The sequence below is a fragment of the Bacillus rossius genome (genome assembly GCF_032445375.1).
Source record: "Bacillus rossius redtenbacheri isolate Brsri chromosome 9 unlocalized genomic scaffold, Brsri_v3 Brsri_v3_scf9_2, whole genome shotgun sequence".
In the NCBI taxonomy this organism is placed as follows: Eukaryota; Metazoa; Arthropoda; class Insecta; order Phasmatodea; family Bacillidae; genus Bacillus; species Bacillus rossius.
Genome location: NW_026962013.1, coordinates 6072391 through 6091835, shown reverse-complemented (window position 1 = coordinate 6091835; position 19445 = coordinate 6072391). Strand labels below are relative to the sequence as shown.

General features: G+C 42.7%; 1 protein-coding gene across 3 annotated transcripts in view; it reads right to left on the bottom strand.

Moving 5' to 3' along the window:
* Positions 1-2368: 2368 nt before the first annotated feature.
* LOC134542885 (transcription factor hamlet-like) overlaps positions 2369-19445 on the bottom strand; it is a 130051-nt gene continuing 112974 nt past the window's right edge. For 2 of the 3 annotated variants that reach the window (XM_063387472.1, XM_063387470.1), the window contains exons 5-7: positions 14697-14853; positions 11494-11664; positions 2369-7538 (exon numbers count right to left, since the gene is read on the bottom strand). In XM_063387472.1, the coding sequence (XP_063243542.1) occupies positions 6180-7538; positions 11494-11664; positions 14697-14853 (1687 nt within the window). In that variant the 3' untranslated portion in view covers positions 2369-6179. The remainder of the gene's footprint in view (positions 7539-11493; positions 11665-14696; positions 14854-19445) is intronic. The other variant, XM_063387471.1, reaches the window with a different exon arrangement.

The window sequence follows — 19445 nt, the reverse complement described above, 5'->3', positions numbered from 1 at the left end:
TTGCGGCAGTTAAGCAGCAGGGCGGTTGCAATTTATCTGCGCCACTCGGCCACGTCACCATCGAGCTTCTTCGGCCGTCCTCGGGTACACTCGTAACAACCAAACCCACACATCACTAGGCGGCCGTTGAGCAAACGGTTTCATTTTCTTAGTGTCCTCCTAATGCAATTAACTAAAAAAAGGGAAAACCTAATAAACATAACTATGAATAATTAAATAACAATAACCAAAACAATAAATTATTAATTACAAAGACAATTTTTAAATTATTAAATGCAAAACCAAAGAAACGTTTCTTAAATGAAAACAAGCAATAGCCAACTAAATCGCAAAGAAAGTTACCGGAAACGGTAACAATGCTTTTTTTCCCGTATCTTTTATGTAGCTATCCTAACCGTATCAACCGACTACAATGTTTTAAAGTATTTATAATGTAGCTAACCTAACCTAATTGACCATTAGTATCCTTTTATCAACACCGCCATATTTATTTACAATGAAAAAAAAAAAAACCCGAAGATGCACGATCGGGCGTTTGGCTCTCTCGTCTGTGAAAAGAAGGATTCCCCTCAATAAGTGAGAGATAGCTTTGGATTGTTTACACTCTCATGCTAGCAAATACTTGCCAATAAATGGTTTGCACACGACTTTTGATGAAAGAAATGTTTAACGCACGAATTAAAGTATTTAATAAAGATCGCAGGTTTTCACGGCCATTGTCTGCATTTTTTTTTTGGCTTCTGGGTGTAGGCCGTGTCAGGTAATTGTCATGCGACGCTTCGCCAGTCATTTCAGCTGCCATCATCAGGTAGACTAAGTCTGACAGTCAGACTTAGTCTGTCTGATGATGGCAGCTGCAATTGTGCCGAAACGTCGCCGGACAATTACCTGATACGGCCTACACCCAGAAGCCAAGAAAATGTAAAATATTTAAGTTGACATAAACATAACCTACAAAATAAAATAAATATTTTATTTATGGGCTCGGTGCTTGGTGGAGGATATTGCTCCCCCCTTACCCCCCTCCCTCTAGAGCCGCTCTTGCTTGAACGTACAGCATGCCAGGATTGCAACTGCTTCGCGGATATTCAAAACTGAGTTCAACGTTTGCTGAATAAAAATATATTTTTTGTGGCCGTCTCGTGTATGTCTTTACAGAAATTTACTCTATGAAATGTTCAGTGATGACAGTAAAAAAAAATTAACTTTGAAGCAGCCACAAAACATCTTGTTAATTACTAAAAAAAAATATTCTGAAGTCACAAACAAACGTGTTTCTTACGGTAACAAAATAAAAACATTTTGCAGTATGAATTAGTAATGATTCCACATAAAATATTTTTGACAGCCACAAAGCATTTTTTTCCACTATCTTTTTTTTAAGAGTTTGTGGTAGTGAAAAAAAAAGTCCTTCAAATATTATCAATGTTGTAAATTTAACGCATTTTGGAAAGCAACCTTACACTAAGATACACCATATGTAGCCACAGAGTTTTAATTTCCACAGAAAACATCTATTTGATTTGAAATACAAAAAAAAATAAGGCTCGGTAATTTTGTCATTAAATAATTTCACAATGATAATGATGAAAATTTTACAACACATATATGACGAAATAGGTATATAACAAGAACTTAACTCTCCATTGATTCTGAAATTTCGGCAAAACAAATGTTACTTAATGTTCAATATTACACTTGCAGTATTACCAAACCTTTTTAGTATATTTGCGTCTGAAAACACTTATTGTGGAAAGTTAAAAATGTTTTACTGCGTATTCAGTGTGTGGAGGGCCAATGATTCTTGCAAACTGATTCACCTGAATTTAGTAATCAAGTCCACAAAACATTTTGAATAGAAAAAGTTTGCTTAGAATAGTTTCACGTTATATCAAATAACAATCGCTACAAGAAACTTCGAAAAACCGTATCTTCAGAAAAAAAATTATCTATAAAAACTATTTGTAAATAGAGTTGCATAATTTTTGTATATGAATAGTACTGTTATCGTATCAGAGAAAGTTGTGTAACGCTGAGAATCAGTATGTCAGAGACAAAATCTTAAGGGTTTCAGGGTAGGTTTGTGCTGGTATTAAATATGCGTTATTTTCCCTAGGACTTTCATGACATTAAGGGTGAAATTTGTTATATTATATGCTTTTCTCAATCTGGCTGTAACTAGGCTACAGAATATTCTTAACTCATAGAAAGTGTCACACCACTAAACACCATTCATTTATGCTACCTTGGCTTACAGTACATATTTGTATCACAGACAAAAATGCTGCTGTATTAATTATTGCACATCATCAGTAAACTGTCACTTTGTTGGGAACACAAAAAAAAATCACCAATATCAGGAAAGAAGTTTTGAAAAAAAAACTTTTAAATAACATCTGATAATACAGTCTCAAACACAAGCGAATAAAACATATTTACATTATTTAAACCAATCTTTACATCATTCAAAACCACAATTAGTATATTCAGTGCTCGTTTGTGGTGTCTCGAAATATTACACATTTTCACTTCAGAATACATTTACATAGCACTTTATTACATAGTTTCGTAGATAAAAAGAGTGATTTAACTTGGAATAAAATTTATACTGAGGAAGTCAAGAAAAAAATAACAACTGAAAACTCCTTCACTTAAATGTCCAAGCCTTCATTCTCATATTAAGTACAAATTTCATCAGCCTGTTAATTATAGTAATTATGTTAAAAGTCTAAAATATAAATCGTAGGTGTGATTATTATAGAGTACAATTACAGCTAGTGGGTTTTGATTGGTTCAGAGAAAAATTATTTCCCGTTTAGATTTTAATTATATTTCAGTCCATACGGACGCGCTGTGCGTTAATAGCCACCACGCTACACAAAGCTCACCGCTACCTGAAGTCAGTTTCTTTCCTGAACGTTGAGTGATCTTCCCAAGTGGCTGCAGGTGGTATAGGATTGGTTGATACGTGTCAGCAATAACTCTGAGCACACAATAATGTTGTAACTCACTGACGACCGCAAGAAACATTCAGTATTCGATACAAATGCAGTGGAAACAAAAATTGTTGCTTGTAGCATCTGCACTTTTACAAAATATTACTTTGGAAACCCTGTTTGTAATACTAAAAAAAAATATATATATTGCAACTTTGTAAAACATGTGGCTGTGGTTATTTTTGCATATATTAAATACGTTTCTCCAGATAATACTGAGTAAGTCTTACGAAAATTGACCCATAATTTTATATTTTAATTGAGGTTTCATTTAAGCATAATTTTTTTAAACCACAGAAAAGGTAATCGAATATTCAGCAATTTTACATTATTTTTTGTATCATTTAATACTGGAAAGCTATTCAGGGAACGGTTTACAAATAACCTTAACTATTGGAGGTACTGGGACAACAAAGAATAAATGCCCACTTAAGAATCTGAACAGTGTTACTGTGAACGCTACTTTGTAGTGATAAAGTCGTTTTCATGTAAATTAACAAATATCTGTAATTTTACATGAATATTACTGTTACATTTACAAAAAAAAATACATAGGTATAGTATAGCGACTGAAAGATAAATTAATATGTTTCAAAAACAACAAAAAAAGGTTAAGAGGAGGGGGTGATAAATAAATGAAGTTAAATACCAGATCGTAAGTCACTAATACCTTTCTTTTTTTTACGCAAACAGCTTTATTGCAGTTGCAGGCATCATTATTTAGTAGTTAACATGGAATGAATGGATACTTGCCCGGTTGTCAACAAAAACACTGTCATATTCACATAGCACGAATTTCATTTGAATATCCCTGCCGATATATGGTTGATATTTACACTGATAAATATCGGGTACAAACACAGTTTATAGTTTTAAAATTATTCTGCAGCTGTTATCCTAACAACAAAACGTTTACAAAACAACTTAAATAACGACAGTTTCGATTTCAAGTATTAAGTAATTTTTAACAGAGTCGAAATGTCTGATTTACTGATAATTAATCTTGAGCTTGGTTTGTGAACATTACTAATTTTTACGTCAGAAAAATTTTGAAGTGCGATTGAGATTTCATCTAGGAAAATTTTTGTAATTGTTACAAGCGTATTATTTCTTTTTCAATTTAAAACTTCATGCCTTGTTTTCAGAGTCAACCCAATTATTCGTTATATTGTTATTTCCGTTAAAGATGTCCACGTATCTGCTTATTATGTAGGACAAAAATAGTTCAGCTTCAAGACATAACATTAAGACAAAGAAAAGGCGCAGAACTCATAATATAAAAATGCTTTAAATGTTAAATGCTAGTAAGAGTGACGTATTCGTGTACCGTCAAAGAATTTTTCAGTCATCGCAAAATACTCTTATAAATGTGAATTTTGGTTTGAAGCTGTTGGAGACACACACTTTTAAACCAACTTATGTATGACTTTACTTATTACAAAATGGATTTAAAATGTTGATAATTACATTGCTTAAGTGAAAGAGAAAATTCAAAGGCAGTATGCTTATCTGAAATAGTAAAACATGTGTTTATGACAGAACAGCTTTAAATGCAAATTTAATTAGTTTATTTTTATAACAGATAGCAGGTGAATTTGAATTCACGCAATTTACGCTGATATAAACATGAAATGGTACACTCCTAAAAACGCAGAGACTCGGCTGAATAACATAAAATATTTTCCATCGGAAATCTGAAGTCAAAGTGTTAATTGTAACGAAAATCTAAAAAACATCAGCTTACTTTTTAAAACTGAAATCTTACAAGAGGATCACATTCAATTTATCACATGTAACAACTTACGAAAAAAATATCATCACCCAAGCAAAAAACACTTAGTACAAACAAAATACCACTTGATATTAACAAAACCCACTGGATCTTGACCAAATTTTGGTAACATCAGAACCTTTTAAGCATTAAAATTGTGTGCAGTAAACTATGTGGTGATAAAAGTAGAGAAAAAAAAATTCGTTCATGAGGTTAACACAGCATTTTATGCAACCATATTTTTCTTCACTGTCATTTTCGAAAATCCCTTTACTTCCAGCACTCCATTTCCTCTAAAACTGGTTTTGGTGGAACCATTTGGAAGAGGAATCATCTGTGTTGTCCACAGCCACGAACTTTTCCACATTCAACAAACGGGAACTACAGCAGAGGTACTTCGAATACAAAGAGACGTAAGTAAACAAATGCACTACAGATTGGAACAGCTCACTATAGAAAGAACGTTCATAAAATATTTTAATACATTATACATATTTTTTTCACTCACTTTGGTAGATTCATGACTATAAATTTAGAATAAAAGGTAATTATTTTACCTGACATTAAAACGATGGGGAGGTCTATGTACAGTGCTACACACAGCTAGAGGGCGATGTCGTGATAATGAGGACACAGAACCAAGAACCACCCAGACGCGGAAAACATCCCGACGTAAGCGTACTCGGCTCCTGATTGGCTGCCCGAGTCGGGACCGTTTTGGTGAAGGGTAGGCCTACCGTTTCACACGATCGAACCAGGTTTCGAATCACGTAAATTCGTTTCCGAATTCGATATCTTGAACCATTTTTTTATGACGACCACTTAAACGTTTTTTACTGTCGACCATACGGATGTTCAAATTAACGAGAACGAATGCTTGCTTTCGGCGACAAGAAATCATACGTCTTGGTGGTTGGAAAATGGTAAAAAGGCGAAAAGCGTATTAATTATTGTAATGATCATTAAAGGAAAAGAGAATTTAACAATAAAATAACCAAATGTTGATTTTTAATATGATTTCTTAACTGAAACTGTTTAATACTTTAGTAACGAACACTTGTAAATTTAAAAGTTAAAACTAGGAACACCTATGTATTTCGCGATTTCATTTCATGTCAAGGTATTTCACAAAACACTGTAGCTTTTTCTAAAGAGTCACGGCAAATTGCGAGGGTGCAGCAGTACGGTATTGGCCCCGTCAAGAGCGGGACGACACCTCTCACCGACCTCAGCCAATAACCACTAGGAGGAAAGCTACAGTATATCGTGAAATATACCTTGACAGGTGTGTCCCTGGTCGAAGCAGTTTAATTTGTGAAGCTGTTGTAATGGTTCTCGGTGTCTGGCTGGCGGGTTAGAGCGGAGGGTCGTCCAGTGAGCGACGCGTGAAGGGGTAGGGGTTAGGGGCGCCGCTACGTGGCGATCTCTATGGCGTCGCGCAGCCGGAAGCCGGCGGTCTCGCCGCGCAGGGCGTTCTCCGCCTTGACCTGCACCTCGTAGGCGACCGGCGAGCGCGCGGGCCCGCCGTCCTCCGACGCGGCGCCCTCCGAGTCTTCGCCGGCGCGCGGAACCACCTTGCCGAAGAAGCGCCGCACCTCGTCGAAGTACGACTCCTCCTTGTCGCTGGAGGCGGGGCTGTCGGGCGCCGGCCCCGCGCCGCCCCCGGCCGCCTCGTGCTTCTTCAGGTGGCGGTCCAGGTTGGTCTGCTGGCCGAAGCAGCGGTCGCACAGCGAGCAGCGGAACGGCTTCTCCTTGTTGTGGATGTTGCGCACGTGGCGCTGCAGGTTGGACGAGATGCTGAACGAGCGCTCGCAGTACTTGCACTTGTAGGGCTGCTCGCCCGTGTGCGTGCGCAGGTGGCGCGTCAGGTTGGCCGACCTGGGGAACACCTTGCCGCAGTACTTGCAGCTGTACCTGTCCTTGAGCTTGCCGCCGGGCGCCGGCTGGGCCCCCGCCGCCTCCTCCAAGGGCTTCAGCCCCGCGCCGAACGGCAGCCGCCCGCCCAGGTGGCCGTTGAACGGGTTCACCGGGAACGGGAAGCCCCTGGCCGACGCGAACCCCGGCGGCGGCAGCAGCCTGTCGCCGGCCGGGGGCGGCGGGGGCGGCGGGAAGTTGTTGAAGTGCGGGCGGTACATGTCCACGAACATGGGTATGGGGTGGACGGGCCGCGGGTAGGCCATGGGGCCGGCCGGGGAGGCGGGACGCTCGGGGGTCGCGCCCCTCGCGGGCTCCGCCCCCGGCGGCGGGGAGCGACACACCCGCAGGTCGAGCGGCTGGTCGGAGCGCGCGCCGGGCGAGCAGGCGCGCATGTCGTCGCGCGGGTCGGCGTACACGGCGGCGGCGCGGGGGCGGGGCGACGGCCTCTCGTCGGCGGGCGGCGGCGGCGGCGGCGACCTCCGGAAGCCGTTCATGAGGGTGTCCGCCGGGGAGCCGCGCTCGGCCGGCCGCTCGAACATCTTGGGCGGCGCGAAGAGCAGCGGTCCGGGCAGGAAGGGTGGCGCGCCGGGCGGCGGGAACAGCGAGGGGTAGGGCGGCAGCAGCGGCGGCGGGTACAGCGGGTAGCGGGGCGGGTACACGTAGTAGGGGGCGGCCGGCGGCGGGTTGTCCCGGCGCGGCGCCGGCGGCTGGGGGCTGGAGTCGCAGAACCTCTTGTGCTTGGACAGCGACGTGACGGTGCTGAAGGACTGGTTGCACTTGCCGCACTTGATCTGCATGCGGCAGTCTGCATGCATGCGCTTGTGGCGACACAGGTTCGAGAACTGCGTGTAGGCCTGCGAACACAGGCTCCATTACTGGGCCGCCCACACAGCCCTGCAGCCACAGCCCTGCAGCCACAGCCCTACAGCCACAGCCCTACAGCCACAGCCCTACAGCCACAGCCCTGCAGCCACAGCCCCACAGCCACAGCCCCACAGCCACAGCCCTACCAGTACATCCAGTGCTCTATACCGTGTTCGGCTCCAGCGTCAAGGACCCGTGAATTTATTAACTGATCAGAACCTATAAATAGAGACCGGAAAAATTCGCGTATTCATTTCGTGATAGGCTGAAATTCAAACATTTGTACAATTCTGCTGGTTCTGCTATTGGCTCGCAGTTTAACTGGAGCTCTCTGGGCCAATGAGAGACTATCGACCAAAGAAGCGTCGAATCACAAGCTACACAGTGAAGACGACTCACAATTTAGTAACCAATGAACACGCGTGTTTACTTGAGAAGTGCAGAGGATAATGGAGGCTATCCTAGAGGTCATTGAATCCGCGAATTTTTCTGGTCCCTACCTATAAAGAAACTCTCGTGAATGGATTACATCAGTTGTTAATGATGAGATTGAGATATGCAAGTTCAGGAACCGTTTCCTACTGCCAATAATAAAACACATACAATTTTTTTTTAAATTTTCTTTGGAATGGCAATGTAGACTAATGTTAAATCCTTTAAATTCAACTCATTTAATTAAAAAATTATTTGATATGAACCCAACATGGTGAAGTTGTCTGTAACGGAAAGAATTTGCGTATTACTTTAACCTCACTTTACCAAGAAACAAGTTCAAACACATAAGTATATACCTATTAACTCAAAACTCTTTTTAGCTAGCCAGTTCTAAAGGAAGATAGGTAGGTATATTCCTACCTGAAGTTGGAATCAAACCTATTATGATCAATTCACATCTTGGTACATATAATGCCCTGAATATGAGGAAAGTTACTGAAAATCAGTTTGGATACCATTATAATTATCAGGAGACATACTACTGATTTTAAATGACTGAAAGTACCACCATTTGGTCTATTACAAACATGCTTAACAAAAATTATGAATCAGATCGAGTGGCCAACCCAGACATCTTATGTGTGTCATAATGAAACTTAAGACAGCATTACACACAGCATAAACTAAATTATTTCTATCTAACAATTATAATATATCGGATATTAATAAAAGAGTTAAGATGGTCAATCAAAAAAAATAAAGGAATTTATTTTTGGCTAGTCATGCAGCGAACAACAAGCAATCATATGGCATTTGTATCAGTGAGCATATGACGGGAATAACTGATACGATAGAGGTGCTGATGTATAAGTTTGATACATTGCTCTCCGAGAAACTTTGTTTACCTTGTACTCGGTCGTACCCTGGGGGGGGGGGGGAGGGGGGGGGACAAAGGCCGTGGGGTCCGAACCCCTTCCTTCAAGGATTTAAATTGAAAAAAGTTAATAAGCCAGAATAAGAAAATTACAGCAACTTAGCTATTTAAGATTACAGAGAGCTTTATTTGGAAGGATTATTATAATCTTTATAGAAGGCTACAATAAATGAACTTCCTTTCACATCTAGCCCAACATGACTCACGCACAGAAGAGACAGGAATTGTTTGCAAGTAGTCTATGTTTAAAGCCAGTTTGCTTCAGTGTTAGTTGCAAGCATGACTTTCAAACAAACATGAAATTTGTGTTTCATTTATTAAATAACAAACTTGAAATTTGTGTTTCATTTATTAAATAACAAACTATGTATGTATTTATCATTTGTTTACACGAAAACATTCAACAAGAAAAAGTATTAAAACGATTAAATAAAGACCAAGATATAAATTGCTTAGTTTTCTTTTCTCAAGAAAAATCTACGTGTAAATGTTGGATTTCTACAAGTCTACTTTTACCTGAGATTTTCTTTTAAAACTCAATCAAAAAGAAAACCTACTCATAAAAAAAATGTTTTAATGGTAATACTGGGGCCCCTCCTTTACAAACCCCTGGCCGCGGCCCTGCCTTGTGATAGGCTCTTCAGTGTGCAAGCTCGTCAGTGATTGGTCCGAGTGTCCCATGGACTTTCTCGGAATACCTCCATCTCTCTCTTTTTGTTTTGGTTGTGATTTCAGATAACATGCACGGATGCTTGGCACAAATTATTCTACCTAAGAAAGTAGTCAAGTGCAGTGCTCATCCGAACTTAAATTAGAAGAGGTCACCACACACACTTGCAAGTGGCCAACCAAGAAAGTCCACTTGTAATCAAAGGCATCAAGAAACAATTAATTGTACACATACATAGGTTGTTTATCTGCCATATCTGATAACAATCTTCTCTGGCTAGCAGCCTGGACATACAATCACGGAGAAAAATTATTCAACTGGCTTTCAGTTCAACATCGATGCTCTGAAAACTCCTACTGAAATGCCAAACATGACGTCAGATTGTTGATAAGACAGTTCTCTTAACATTATATTCAAATTTTTATTTTGAATTGGTGGCTATGGAAATCATTTCCTGTTAATTTTATGGACCGTCTTAATATTATAAAATAATAAAGTGAGTGTTTTACATTGAACAGTTTGGCACAGAATGTTTAGACTACGGTACCTCAACAATTATAATGGGCAAAAACTCTTCGCGAGAGTGATGCAGTATTTTAGGATCAAACCTCCAACCTTTGCATCGTCAAACTGATCTCGATATCCAAAAAGACTTATCAAAAAAGAATTGTATATATCTTTTTCACTTTATCTGACACAATGAGTTAGTCATTAAACCCATGGCGATGTAAACACCGATCAGTTTTTAAAGGAATTATGATACGAAATAAGGAAATTATGGGAAATAGAACACTGAAGTGTCGCATTGATAAACATGTTTCTATATTTCTATTTTCTGTTACTAATCCCAATTTTAGTCAAGACAGGACATAAATAATAGGCTTCCCCAACATTCTTACTTTTCTCTATCAGGTTATAACAGTAATTGACAAAGTCAAAATTATAACCACTGGGAGGTTAGAAATTGTTGTCCACAGATATATCTATAAATGCCATAGTAGCTAACATATATAAAAAAAAATCTCAAAAATACCCTAAAATATACCCAATGACCTACCAAAACATAAAATATATATCAAAACATGTATTGCATGCTGCAGCTATTTTTTAATCCAATATTTTAGATATGGACAAGAAAAAAAATCAACATTATGGTTGCCATTGGGTCGTGGGACATTGAACCCACTCTAGGGGAGATAGTAAACCAATAACAAAAGTACAAAAGTCATGTCATCCGATGGTATGTAGTCTGGGGAGGGTTGAAACATGCCAGCAGCCAATAAACTGAAGTCACCAACTTGTTTATGTTGGCTTGTTTGGAGTGCAGCCTGGTGCGAGGTAAGCAGAAGTCTGCCATTATGAGGATCACTCCCTCAGATGAGGATGACTCCCTCAAATGGGGATCACACACTCTGAAGTAGATCGCTCACACTTAAGGGGATCACTCACTCTGAAGGGGATCACTCTCTCAGAAGGAGATCACTCACTCAGATGGAGATAATTCACTCGGGTGGGGATCGTCCCCTTAAAATGGGATCTCTCACTTTGAAGGGATCATATTCTCAGAAAGGGATCACTCAAAACTGCTGAAAATGATCACTCTTAAGGGGATCACTCAGTTGGATATCACTAACTCTGAAGGGGCTCGCTCACTCTGAAGGGGCTCGCTCACTCTGAAGGGGATCGCTCTGAAAGGGATCGCTTCCTCAGAAGGGGATCATTCACTCAGAAGGGGATCATTCACTCAGATGGGGATCATTCACTCGGATGAGGAACTCTCACTCTGAAGAGGGGTTGTTCACTGAAGGGGGTTGTTCACTCTGAAGGGGGTTGTTGACTCCCTCGAGCAGTGGGCAGAGAAGACTCGCGAGAACAGAGAAGAGCGGCTAGCGGCCCAGACACCCACCTTGAAGCACACCTCGCACTGGAACGGCTTCACGGTGGAGTGGATGTGCGTGTGCTGCTTGAGGCCCGACGACGTGGCGAACGTCTTGCCGCACTCGGGGCAGGCGTGCGAGCGCGCGCCCACGTGGTGTGTCCTGATGTGCCTCTGGAGGTTGCTGGGGTCCGTGAACACCTGCGGCACCGTCACACGCTGCTGGCACTCCCGGCACTCCCGGTACTCCTGACACTCCTGACACTCCTGACACTCCTGGTACTCCTGACACTCCCGGCACTCCTGGCACTCCTGGTACTCCTGACACTCCTGACACTGCTGGCACTCCTGACACTGCTGAATCTCCTGACACTGCTGGCACTCCTGACACTGCTGACACTCCTGGTACTCCTGACACTCCCGGCACTCCTGGCACTCCTGGTACTCCTGACACTCCTGACACTGCTGGCACTCCTGACACTCCTGACACTCCTGACACTCCTGGTACTCCTGACACTCCCGGCACTCCTGGCACTCCTGGTACTCCTGACACTCCTGACACTGCTGGCACTCCTGACACTGCTGAATCTCCTGACACTGCTGGCACTCCTGACACTGCTGACACTCCTGGTACTCCTGACACTCCCGGCACTCCTGGCACTCCTGGTACTCCTGACACTCCTGACACTGCTGGCACTCCTGGCACTCCTGACACTGCTGAATCTCCTGACACTGCTGGCACTCCTGACACTCCTGACACTCCTGGTACTCCTGACACTCCCGGCACTCCTGGCACTCCTGGTACTCCTGACACTCCTGACACTGCTGGCACTCCTGACACTGCTGAATCTCCTGACACTGCTGGCACTCCTGACACTGCTGACACTGCTGGCACTCCTGACACTCCTGACACTCCTGACACTCCTGGTACTCCTGACACTCCCGGCACTCCTGGCACTCCTGGTACTCCTGACACTCCTGACACTGCTGGCACTCCTGACACTGCTGAATCTCCTGACACTGCTGGCACTCCTGACACTGCTGACACTCCTGGTACTCCTGACACTGCTGGCACTCCTGGCACTCCTGACACTGCTGAATCTCCTGACACTGCTGGCACTCCTGACACTCCTGACACTCCTGGTACTCCTGACACTCCCGGCACTCCTGGCACTCCTGGTACTCCTGACACTCCTGACACTGCTGGCACTCCTGACACTCCTGACACTCCTGACACTCCTGGTACTCCTGACACTCCCGGCACTCCTGGCACTCCTGGTACTCCTGACACTCCTGACACTGCTGGCACTCCTGACACTGCTGAATCTCCTGACACTGCTGGCACTCCTGACACTGCTGACACTCCTGGTACTCCTGACACTCCCGGCACTCCTGGCACTCCTGGTACTCCTGACACTCCTGACACTGCTGGCACTCCTGACACTGCTGAATCTCCTGACACTGCTGGCACTCCTGACACTCCTGACACTCCTGGTACTCCTGACACTCCCGGCACTCCTGGCACTCCTGGTACTCCTGACACTCCTGACACTGCTGGCACTCCTGACACTGCTGAATCTCCTGACACTCTTGAAACTCCTGACACTGCTTACTCTCCTTACACTGCTGACTCTCCCAGCACTCCTGGTACTCCTGACAATCCTGTTATTCCTGACACTCTCGAAACTCCTGACACTCCTGACACTGCTGACACTCTTCGGCTGGTGACCCGCCCCGCTGCAGCTGCCTCAGGACTACCAATCGCGTCAGATAATCAGTATCTCCGAGTTTTTACTATTGACCGAGTCATTGTTCTGTCTAATCAACCCTCTAGCACATACCATGACTGGAAAGAACAGTTTACAGTTGTTGTAGGTATACAAACAGATTTGAACCTTTGATGAGACTGAGGGTTCCAAACCATCTGTGTAAAAAAAATCGATATTGATTTGGAAAAAAAAAGTGATTCTCTCAGTACTCGCCAGAGATGTGTAACATATAAACTCGGTAATTCATGTGTTCTCATGTCGCAAATGCAGTTATAATACGAATCTCGGACACGAAATTTAACGTAAAATTCTTTACAATAACGCTGAATGGGATCAATAAACATGCAAAATGTGTATTCAGCTACATTTCTTGTTGCAAATCACTCATAGTTTCAGCTCCCGCCGTGCTGTCTGAGCAGCTACATAAAATGTAGAATCATTTGATTCGCCGACCGAAGTTTTAAACTACATAATGAAACGGCTCTGACAGAACCTAAAAAGACTTGATAAAATACGAAACCCCAGCTTTGGGCCTTTTTTTAAAATTAATCACACAGTTAATTATATAAAATTTCTCTTTGGGTTTATGATTTTTTTTTTCGCTCCACCCGCCACGGATGGCGGCACGGTGGTTGTTTACACATTTCCGCTCCACGCGACTTCGGTTCCATTCACGTCACGAAATCGCCCCCACCAAATGCCGTATACCTAGAGCTAAGATGACGAGACCTGGGTGAGACACATGGCTGAAGTGAACAGAGAATTGTGACGTGATGGGGAGGGGAGAGGATGTTGAGGAGGGGGAGAGGAGTGTTGAGGAAGTGGGAGAGGGGTGATGAGGAGGGGAAGAGCAGTGTTGAGGAGGGTGGAGAGGAGGGGTGGTGAGGAGCAGTGAGGAGAGTTGTGAGGAGGGGGAGAGGAGTGGTGAGGAGGGGGAGAGGAGTGGTGAGGAGGGGGGTGAGGAGTGTTGAGGAGGAAGGGGAAGAGGAGTGGCGAGAAGGGGGAGAGGAGGGGTGGTGAGGAGCAGTGAGGAGATTTTGGAGGAGGGGGAGAGGAGTGGTGAGGAGGGGGGTGAGGAGGGGGGAGAGGATTGTTGAGGAGTGGTTGGGGAGGGGGGAGAAGAGTGATGTGGAGTGGTTGGGGAGGGGGAGAGGAGCGATGAGGAGTGGTTGGGGAGGGGGAGAGGAGCGATGAGGAGTGGTTGGGGAGGGGGATAGGAGTGTTCGAGGAGGGGGAGAGGAGTGGTGAGGAGGAAGGGGAAGAGGAGTGGCGAGAAGGGGGAGAGGAGGGGTGGTGAGGAGCAGTGAGGAGATTTTGGAGGAGGGGGAGAGGAGTGGTGAAGAGTGGGGTGAGGAGTGTTGAGGAGTGATGAGGAGGGGGTATATGAGTGGTTGAGAAGGGGGGAGAGAAGGGGGAAGAGGGGGAGGAGGTGTAGAGGAGGGAGGAGAGGGGAGGGACACCCACCTTGGTGCAGTTCTCGCAGGAGTACTTCCTGACGTCGCCGTGCAGAAGGGCCTTGTGCCTGAAGAGGCTGGGCCGCCAGCTGTAGGCGCGCGGGCACTGGTCGCAGCGGAACTGCTCCGCCGGGTACCTGTGGCAGCTCACCTGGTGCTCGTCCAACCTGCGCATGCGCCGTCAGACCCGCGTCAGCCTCCACCCATCACTCACCACTCACCGCTCACCACTCACAACCGTGCGCCTGCGCTGGATGCAAGTCATCCCGAGGAAACAACTCAAGTTATCCGACTGGGGTCTGTTCGCGAAACGCATTTAAGATTTTTCCAAGGACCAATCCCGGATTAAATTTTTTGAGCTGTGTTTTTAGAGTAGAGTAGTAATATTTAGGCATGAAACAACCGGTACAGACACTTAAAAGCACTTACACCCTTTATCTTCATTTCTCCGCCGTACAATGTTACGGTCACCGCTCAAATTTCATGTTCACGGAAGCTAAATGCAGACTGACCTGTCATTACTTATGCCAAGGTGTATATTTATATCGCCAACTAGTATGACGTCATGTCCGCCATCTTGTTTTCGTCCGCTAGAGTGCGCTACCACCATGCTAATTTATTGTTTAGTCCGCTAGAGTGCAACAACAGAGGACCTCGCTTAACTTGACGTTAACGGTTGCAGTTTTAATATTTGTATTGAAGCATTCTTGGAAGTGGCAAGAACGAAAATTTTTCAAATTTCGCACGACGAGAAGACTGAGCTACCAGTACAGAGAAGACACCGCGCTAGAAGCACCAGAGCATTGTCTTGTCTCACTAGCACAAGACACAGCCCTGACTTGCCCTCGTCACGTTAGCCGTAGTGCACGGTTAACAAAAAAAATTGACTCGTTGGGTTGGTTTTTGGTGGGTTTGTTGGCTGGCTGGTCTGGCTAGTTTGAGCTGGCCTTTGGTTGGTGGATGCTGGCCAATCAGTGGCCTCTTCCTATTCTGGTTGGACGTTAGTTACACGGTTGTAGCATTCTACCGTGTTGCTTCTCCGATCCTCAGGGGCTAAAATGCCACAGCTTATTACCCCCCCCCCCCCCCCAGATAAACGCCATGTTACCCATATCATTGGAAATAAAGTTTTTTTTCCGCATAATATGTGAAGATGAAAACCGGTGTGGAGGATGGTAGTGGAAGGTGTAGGAGGGGGAGGAAATTATAAGATAAAATTCCGAAATATAAATATAGGAATATATTACAAATTCGCACACCAAAGTTTGTTTACCAAATTCTGGGGGTATTTAAATAACATTAATAACATAAATGACCCATGGAAAAGTTTGCTAAACGATTTTAATACCCAACATGAATTTCCCTACTTAAAGCCCTTGTACAGCTTAGTAATGACCTACCAGCTCAAGTTCTGTGTTCAGCAGTGCGACCCGCGGTCGTGGGGGAAGCGAGCTCAGGTTTTGTGTCCTGCAGTGTAGCTGACGACTGCAAATGCGATGGTAGGGGTGGGCGGGTAGGGGGAAGATGACTGGTGAGAAGCCAAAGGGGAGGGAGGTTAAGGTGGTAAGTCATCCAGTGTGAGAACACCCAGGTGTGTGCAACGCGAAGAAGTGGACGAACGCCCTCCAGCATTATTATATTCATTACGGAGCGTGCTTCGCTCGGAGAAAGAGCGGCACAACAGTTTCCTTAACGTTCGCGAGTCGAAGAAGAAGACACCGTGCGTGAGGGACTTGAAATATAAAAAATAACATTGAATTGTACTGTGCCTGTGCCAGGTTTCTAGGTGGTTCTTCCTATGCGTGGTAACCGAACCACCGGAGGAAGTATAAATGTGCTGCTTAAAATGGTTTATATGCGGACCGGCTTTAAAACGGATTTGATCAACGAAAATGTACATAAGCAAATATATGTTGCTGAAATATATACTTATATATAATCACATTTAATCATATATAATCATATAATGTATATAAATAATTATAAAATATAAAGGAATTATGCCCTTAAACCAAAATAAAATAAAATAATTAAGAGAATGTAGTGGCTAATAATGTTATGCAGAATCAAATTTTGAAAATAAATTCCTTCTTGCATACCCCTAAGGTTTTATATCAAGAAGATAAAAGTTTAAATAAATGCCTATTAAGAATAGGATTAGTGTGTGTTATTTGTTAATATATTTCGTCATTAGTCACCAGCACGCAGCAACAAACGGGATTTAAAAAAAAAAAAAACATTCGGTGTGCATCATCCGATTCAAAGCAAGTTTGGCAAGCTACGACATAAATAAAGGAAATATAAGTTTTGAAATTTTTGTTGACACGTAAAAAAATGCAAAGGGCAAGGCACAAATAAACTAGGGGCATGTTTTTTTTTTTCGCGAAATAACCTGATCGCTAGAGACCGGAAAAATTCGCGGATTAATTTCGTGATAGGCTGAAATTCAAACATGTATACAATTCTGCTGGTTCTGTTATTGGCTCGCGGTTTAACTGGAGCTCTCTGGGCCAGTGAGAGACTATCGACCAAAGAAGCGTCGAATCACAAGCTACCCAGTGGAGTCGACTCACAATTTAGTAACCAATGAACACGCGTGTTTACTTGAGAAGTGCATAGGATAATGGAGGCTATCCTAGAGGTCATTGATTCCGCGAATTTTCCCGGTCTCTAGCTATTGGTTTGACGACGGCAGACATGTGAATGAAATTACCCCAGCCGACCACGAAACACAGGCAATGCCACAAAGTTCCAACACACAGCTTATCTGGAAATACTTCCGCGGAAAGTACGTGGCCCAAAAGGTAGAAACTGAGACGAGGGTATGCGCAGGGCTGTGACAGCTACTGGCTCGCTGTCACGTGTACACGTAGCGGCCGAGCCAGGCGGTGCAGCGGCGGGGCATTGCACTTGCACGTGGTGGGACGCCGCGCCGGTTTGAGACCCAGTCCCACCACACTGACTCCAGGGTAAATATGTAGTTGGGCGGTATTTGCGAAAAAAAAAAAAAAATGTTAAAAATCCGAAAATACTTTTATTATATGCTCTTTAACTTCCTCTTTTCATTAAACCCGGCGGAGATAAGAAATTCTTAATACTTTAGGAGATATCGCCGTTCTTATTTTGCAATACAAGACCCGTGCAATCATTCGACAGCTGGCAATTTTTTTTTATTTTGCCGTGTGTTCGTGAATGCCTAATTAATTAAAATGGTCGATAATGTCAGGTCAGTTACATTATAAATACTTTCAAACTAAGCGTACATTAAAAATAATGTGAATTAATTTTAATGGTTGTTTAGTTTTAAAGTATTTATAATGTAACTGACCTGACCTAACAAACCGGGACAAAGGATGGACAGTAGGAACTCACGTAATTTTTTTTTTACTTATTACTTGCGCAACAATATCCAAATAACAAAAATAAAACATTAAAATCTGAAACGTTAAAAACTCACCTAAGTTCACGTGACAACATTCTCCAATAAAACAAAATTGATACTCGTAAACAAGAAACAATGGTGAACGCCGCAAGAAAAAAAAATTTCATACTCGTAAACAAGAAATAATTGTTTTAGCCGCATGAATGCACAGGTATTTTGATGACAATTAAAAAATTCGATATCTCCTAAAGTATTTGGAATTTCTTATCTCCGCCGGGTTTTATGAAAAGAGGAAATTAAAAAGCATAGAATAAAAGTATTTTCAGAATTTAAATTTTTTTTTAGCAAATATTACTTAACTACATATTTACCGCTTACACTAAATAATGAAAATGTGTAGGTACGTATTTGTGAAAGTTGGCTTTTGGCTGAAGGCGTTTAGAAGAAGTAGTAGGTAAACAAAATATATTTTTTTTCAATAGGTAAAATATGTGTTAACTATTTTTTTTCTTTTACAAATTCTTATTCTAACATGGGCTTTAGGAAGTGCTACACCCCACAAATTTCTTGGGTCGCCGAACCAGGTGAAAAAATTACAATGTTCATGCGGCGCTGATTGCAAAAGTGAAATAGGTAGGGGCCTGAAAAATTCGCGGATTCAATGACCTCTAGGATAGCCTCCATTATCCTCTGCACTTCTCAAGTGAACACGCGTGTTCATTGGTTACTAAATTGTGAGTCGTCTCCACTGGGTAGCTTGTGATTCGACGCTTCTTTGGTCGATGGTCTCTCATTGTCCCAGAGAGCTCCAGTTAAACCGCGATACAATAGCAGAACCAGCAGAATTATACACATGTTTGAATTTCAGCCTATCACGAAATGAATCCGCGAATTTTTCCTGTCTTTAGAAATAGGTAATTTTAAGTAGATATTTACTAAAGTTATTTAAGCTCGCGACAAGCTTTTTGAATCGCATCAAAACGTCAACATAATGATTAAATTTTTTTATGTTACTTACGTTTAGTGATTAAACACATCAAACGAACAGACATATACAGTCAGATTTTACTCACAGTATAAGTACCTAATTGATGTTGGGAAGTTACCCAAAATTTTTGGTTGTTATTTACTCGTAGGATATTTTTTTACATTTTAATATATTTGTTTAAAAATTTGTTTACATTAATTAATTTTTTTAGATTAAAAACATAACATGAGAATTTTAATAAAAGCTTGTAAAAAACATATGAAGTTACATGAAAGCTTTAAAAATACTAAAATACAACAGGATGTTCCCTCACTGATAATGTTATTTATATCGTGATAATAGTTGTTAACAATGTATATAATACAACAAAATAGTAATAATATTGTGAA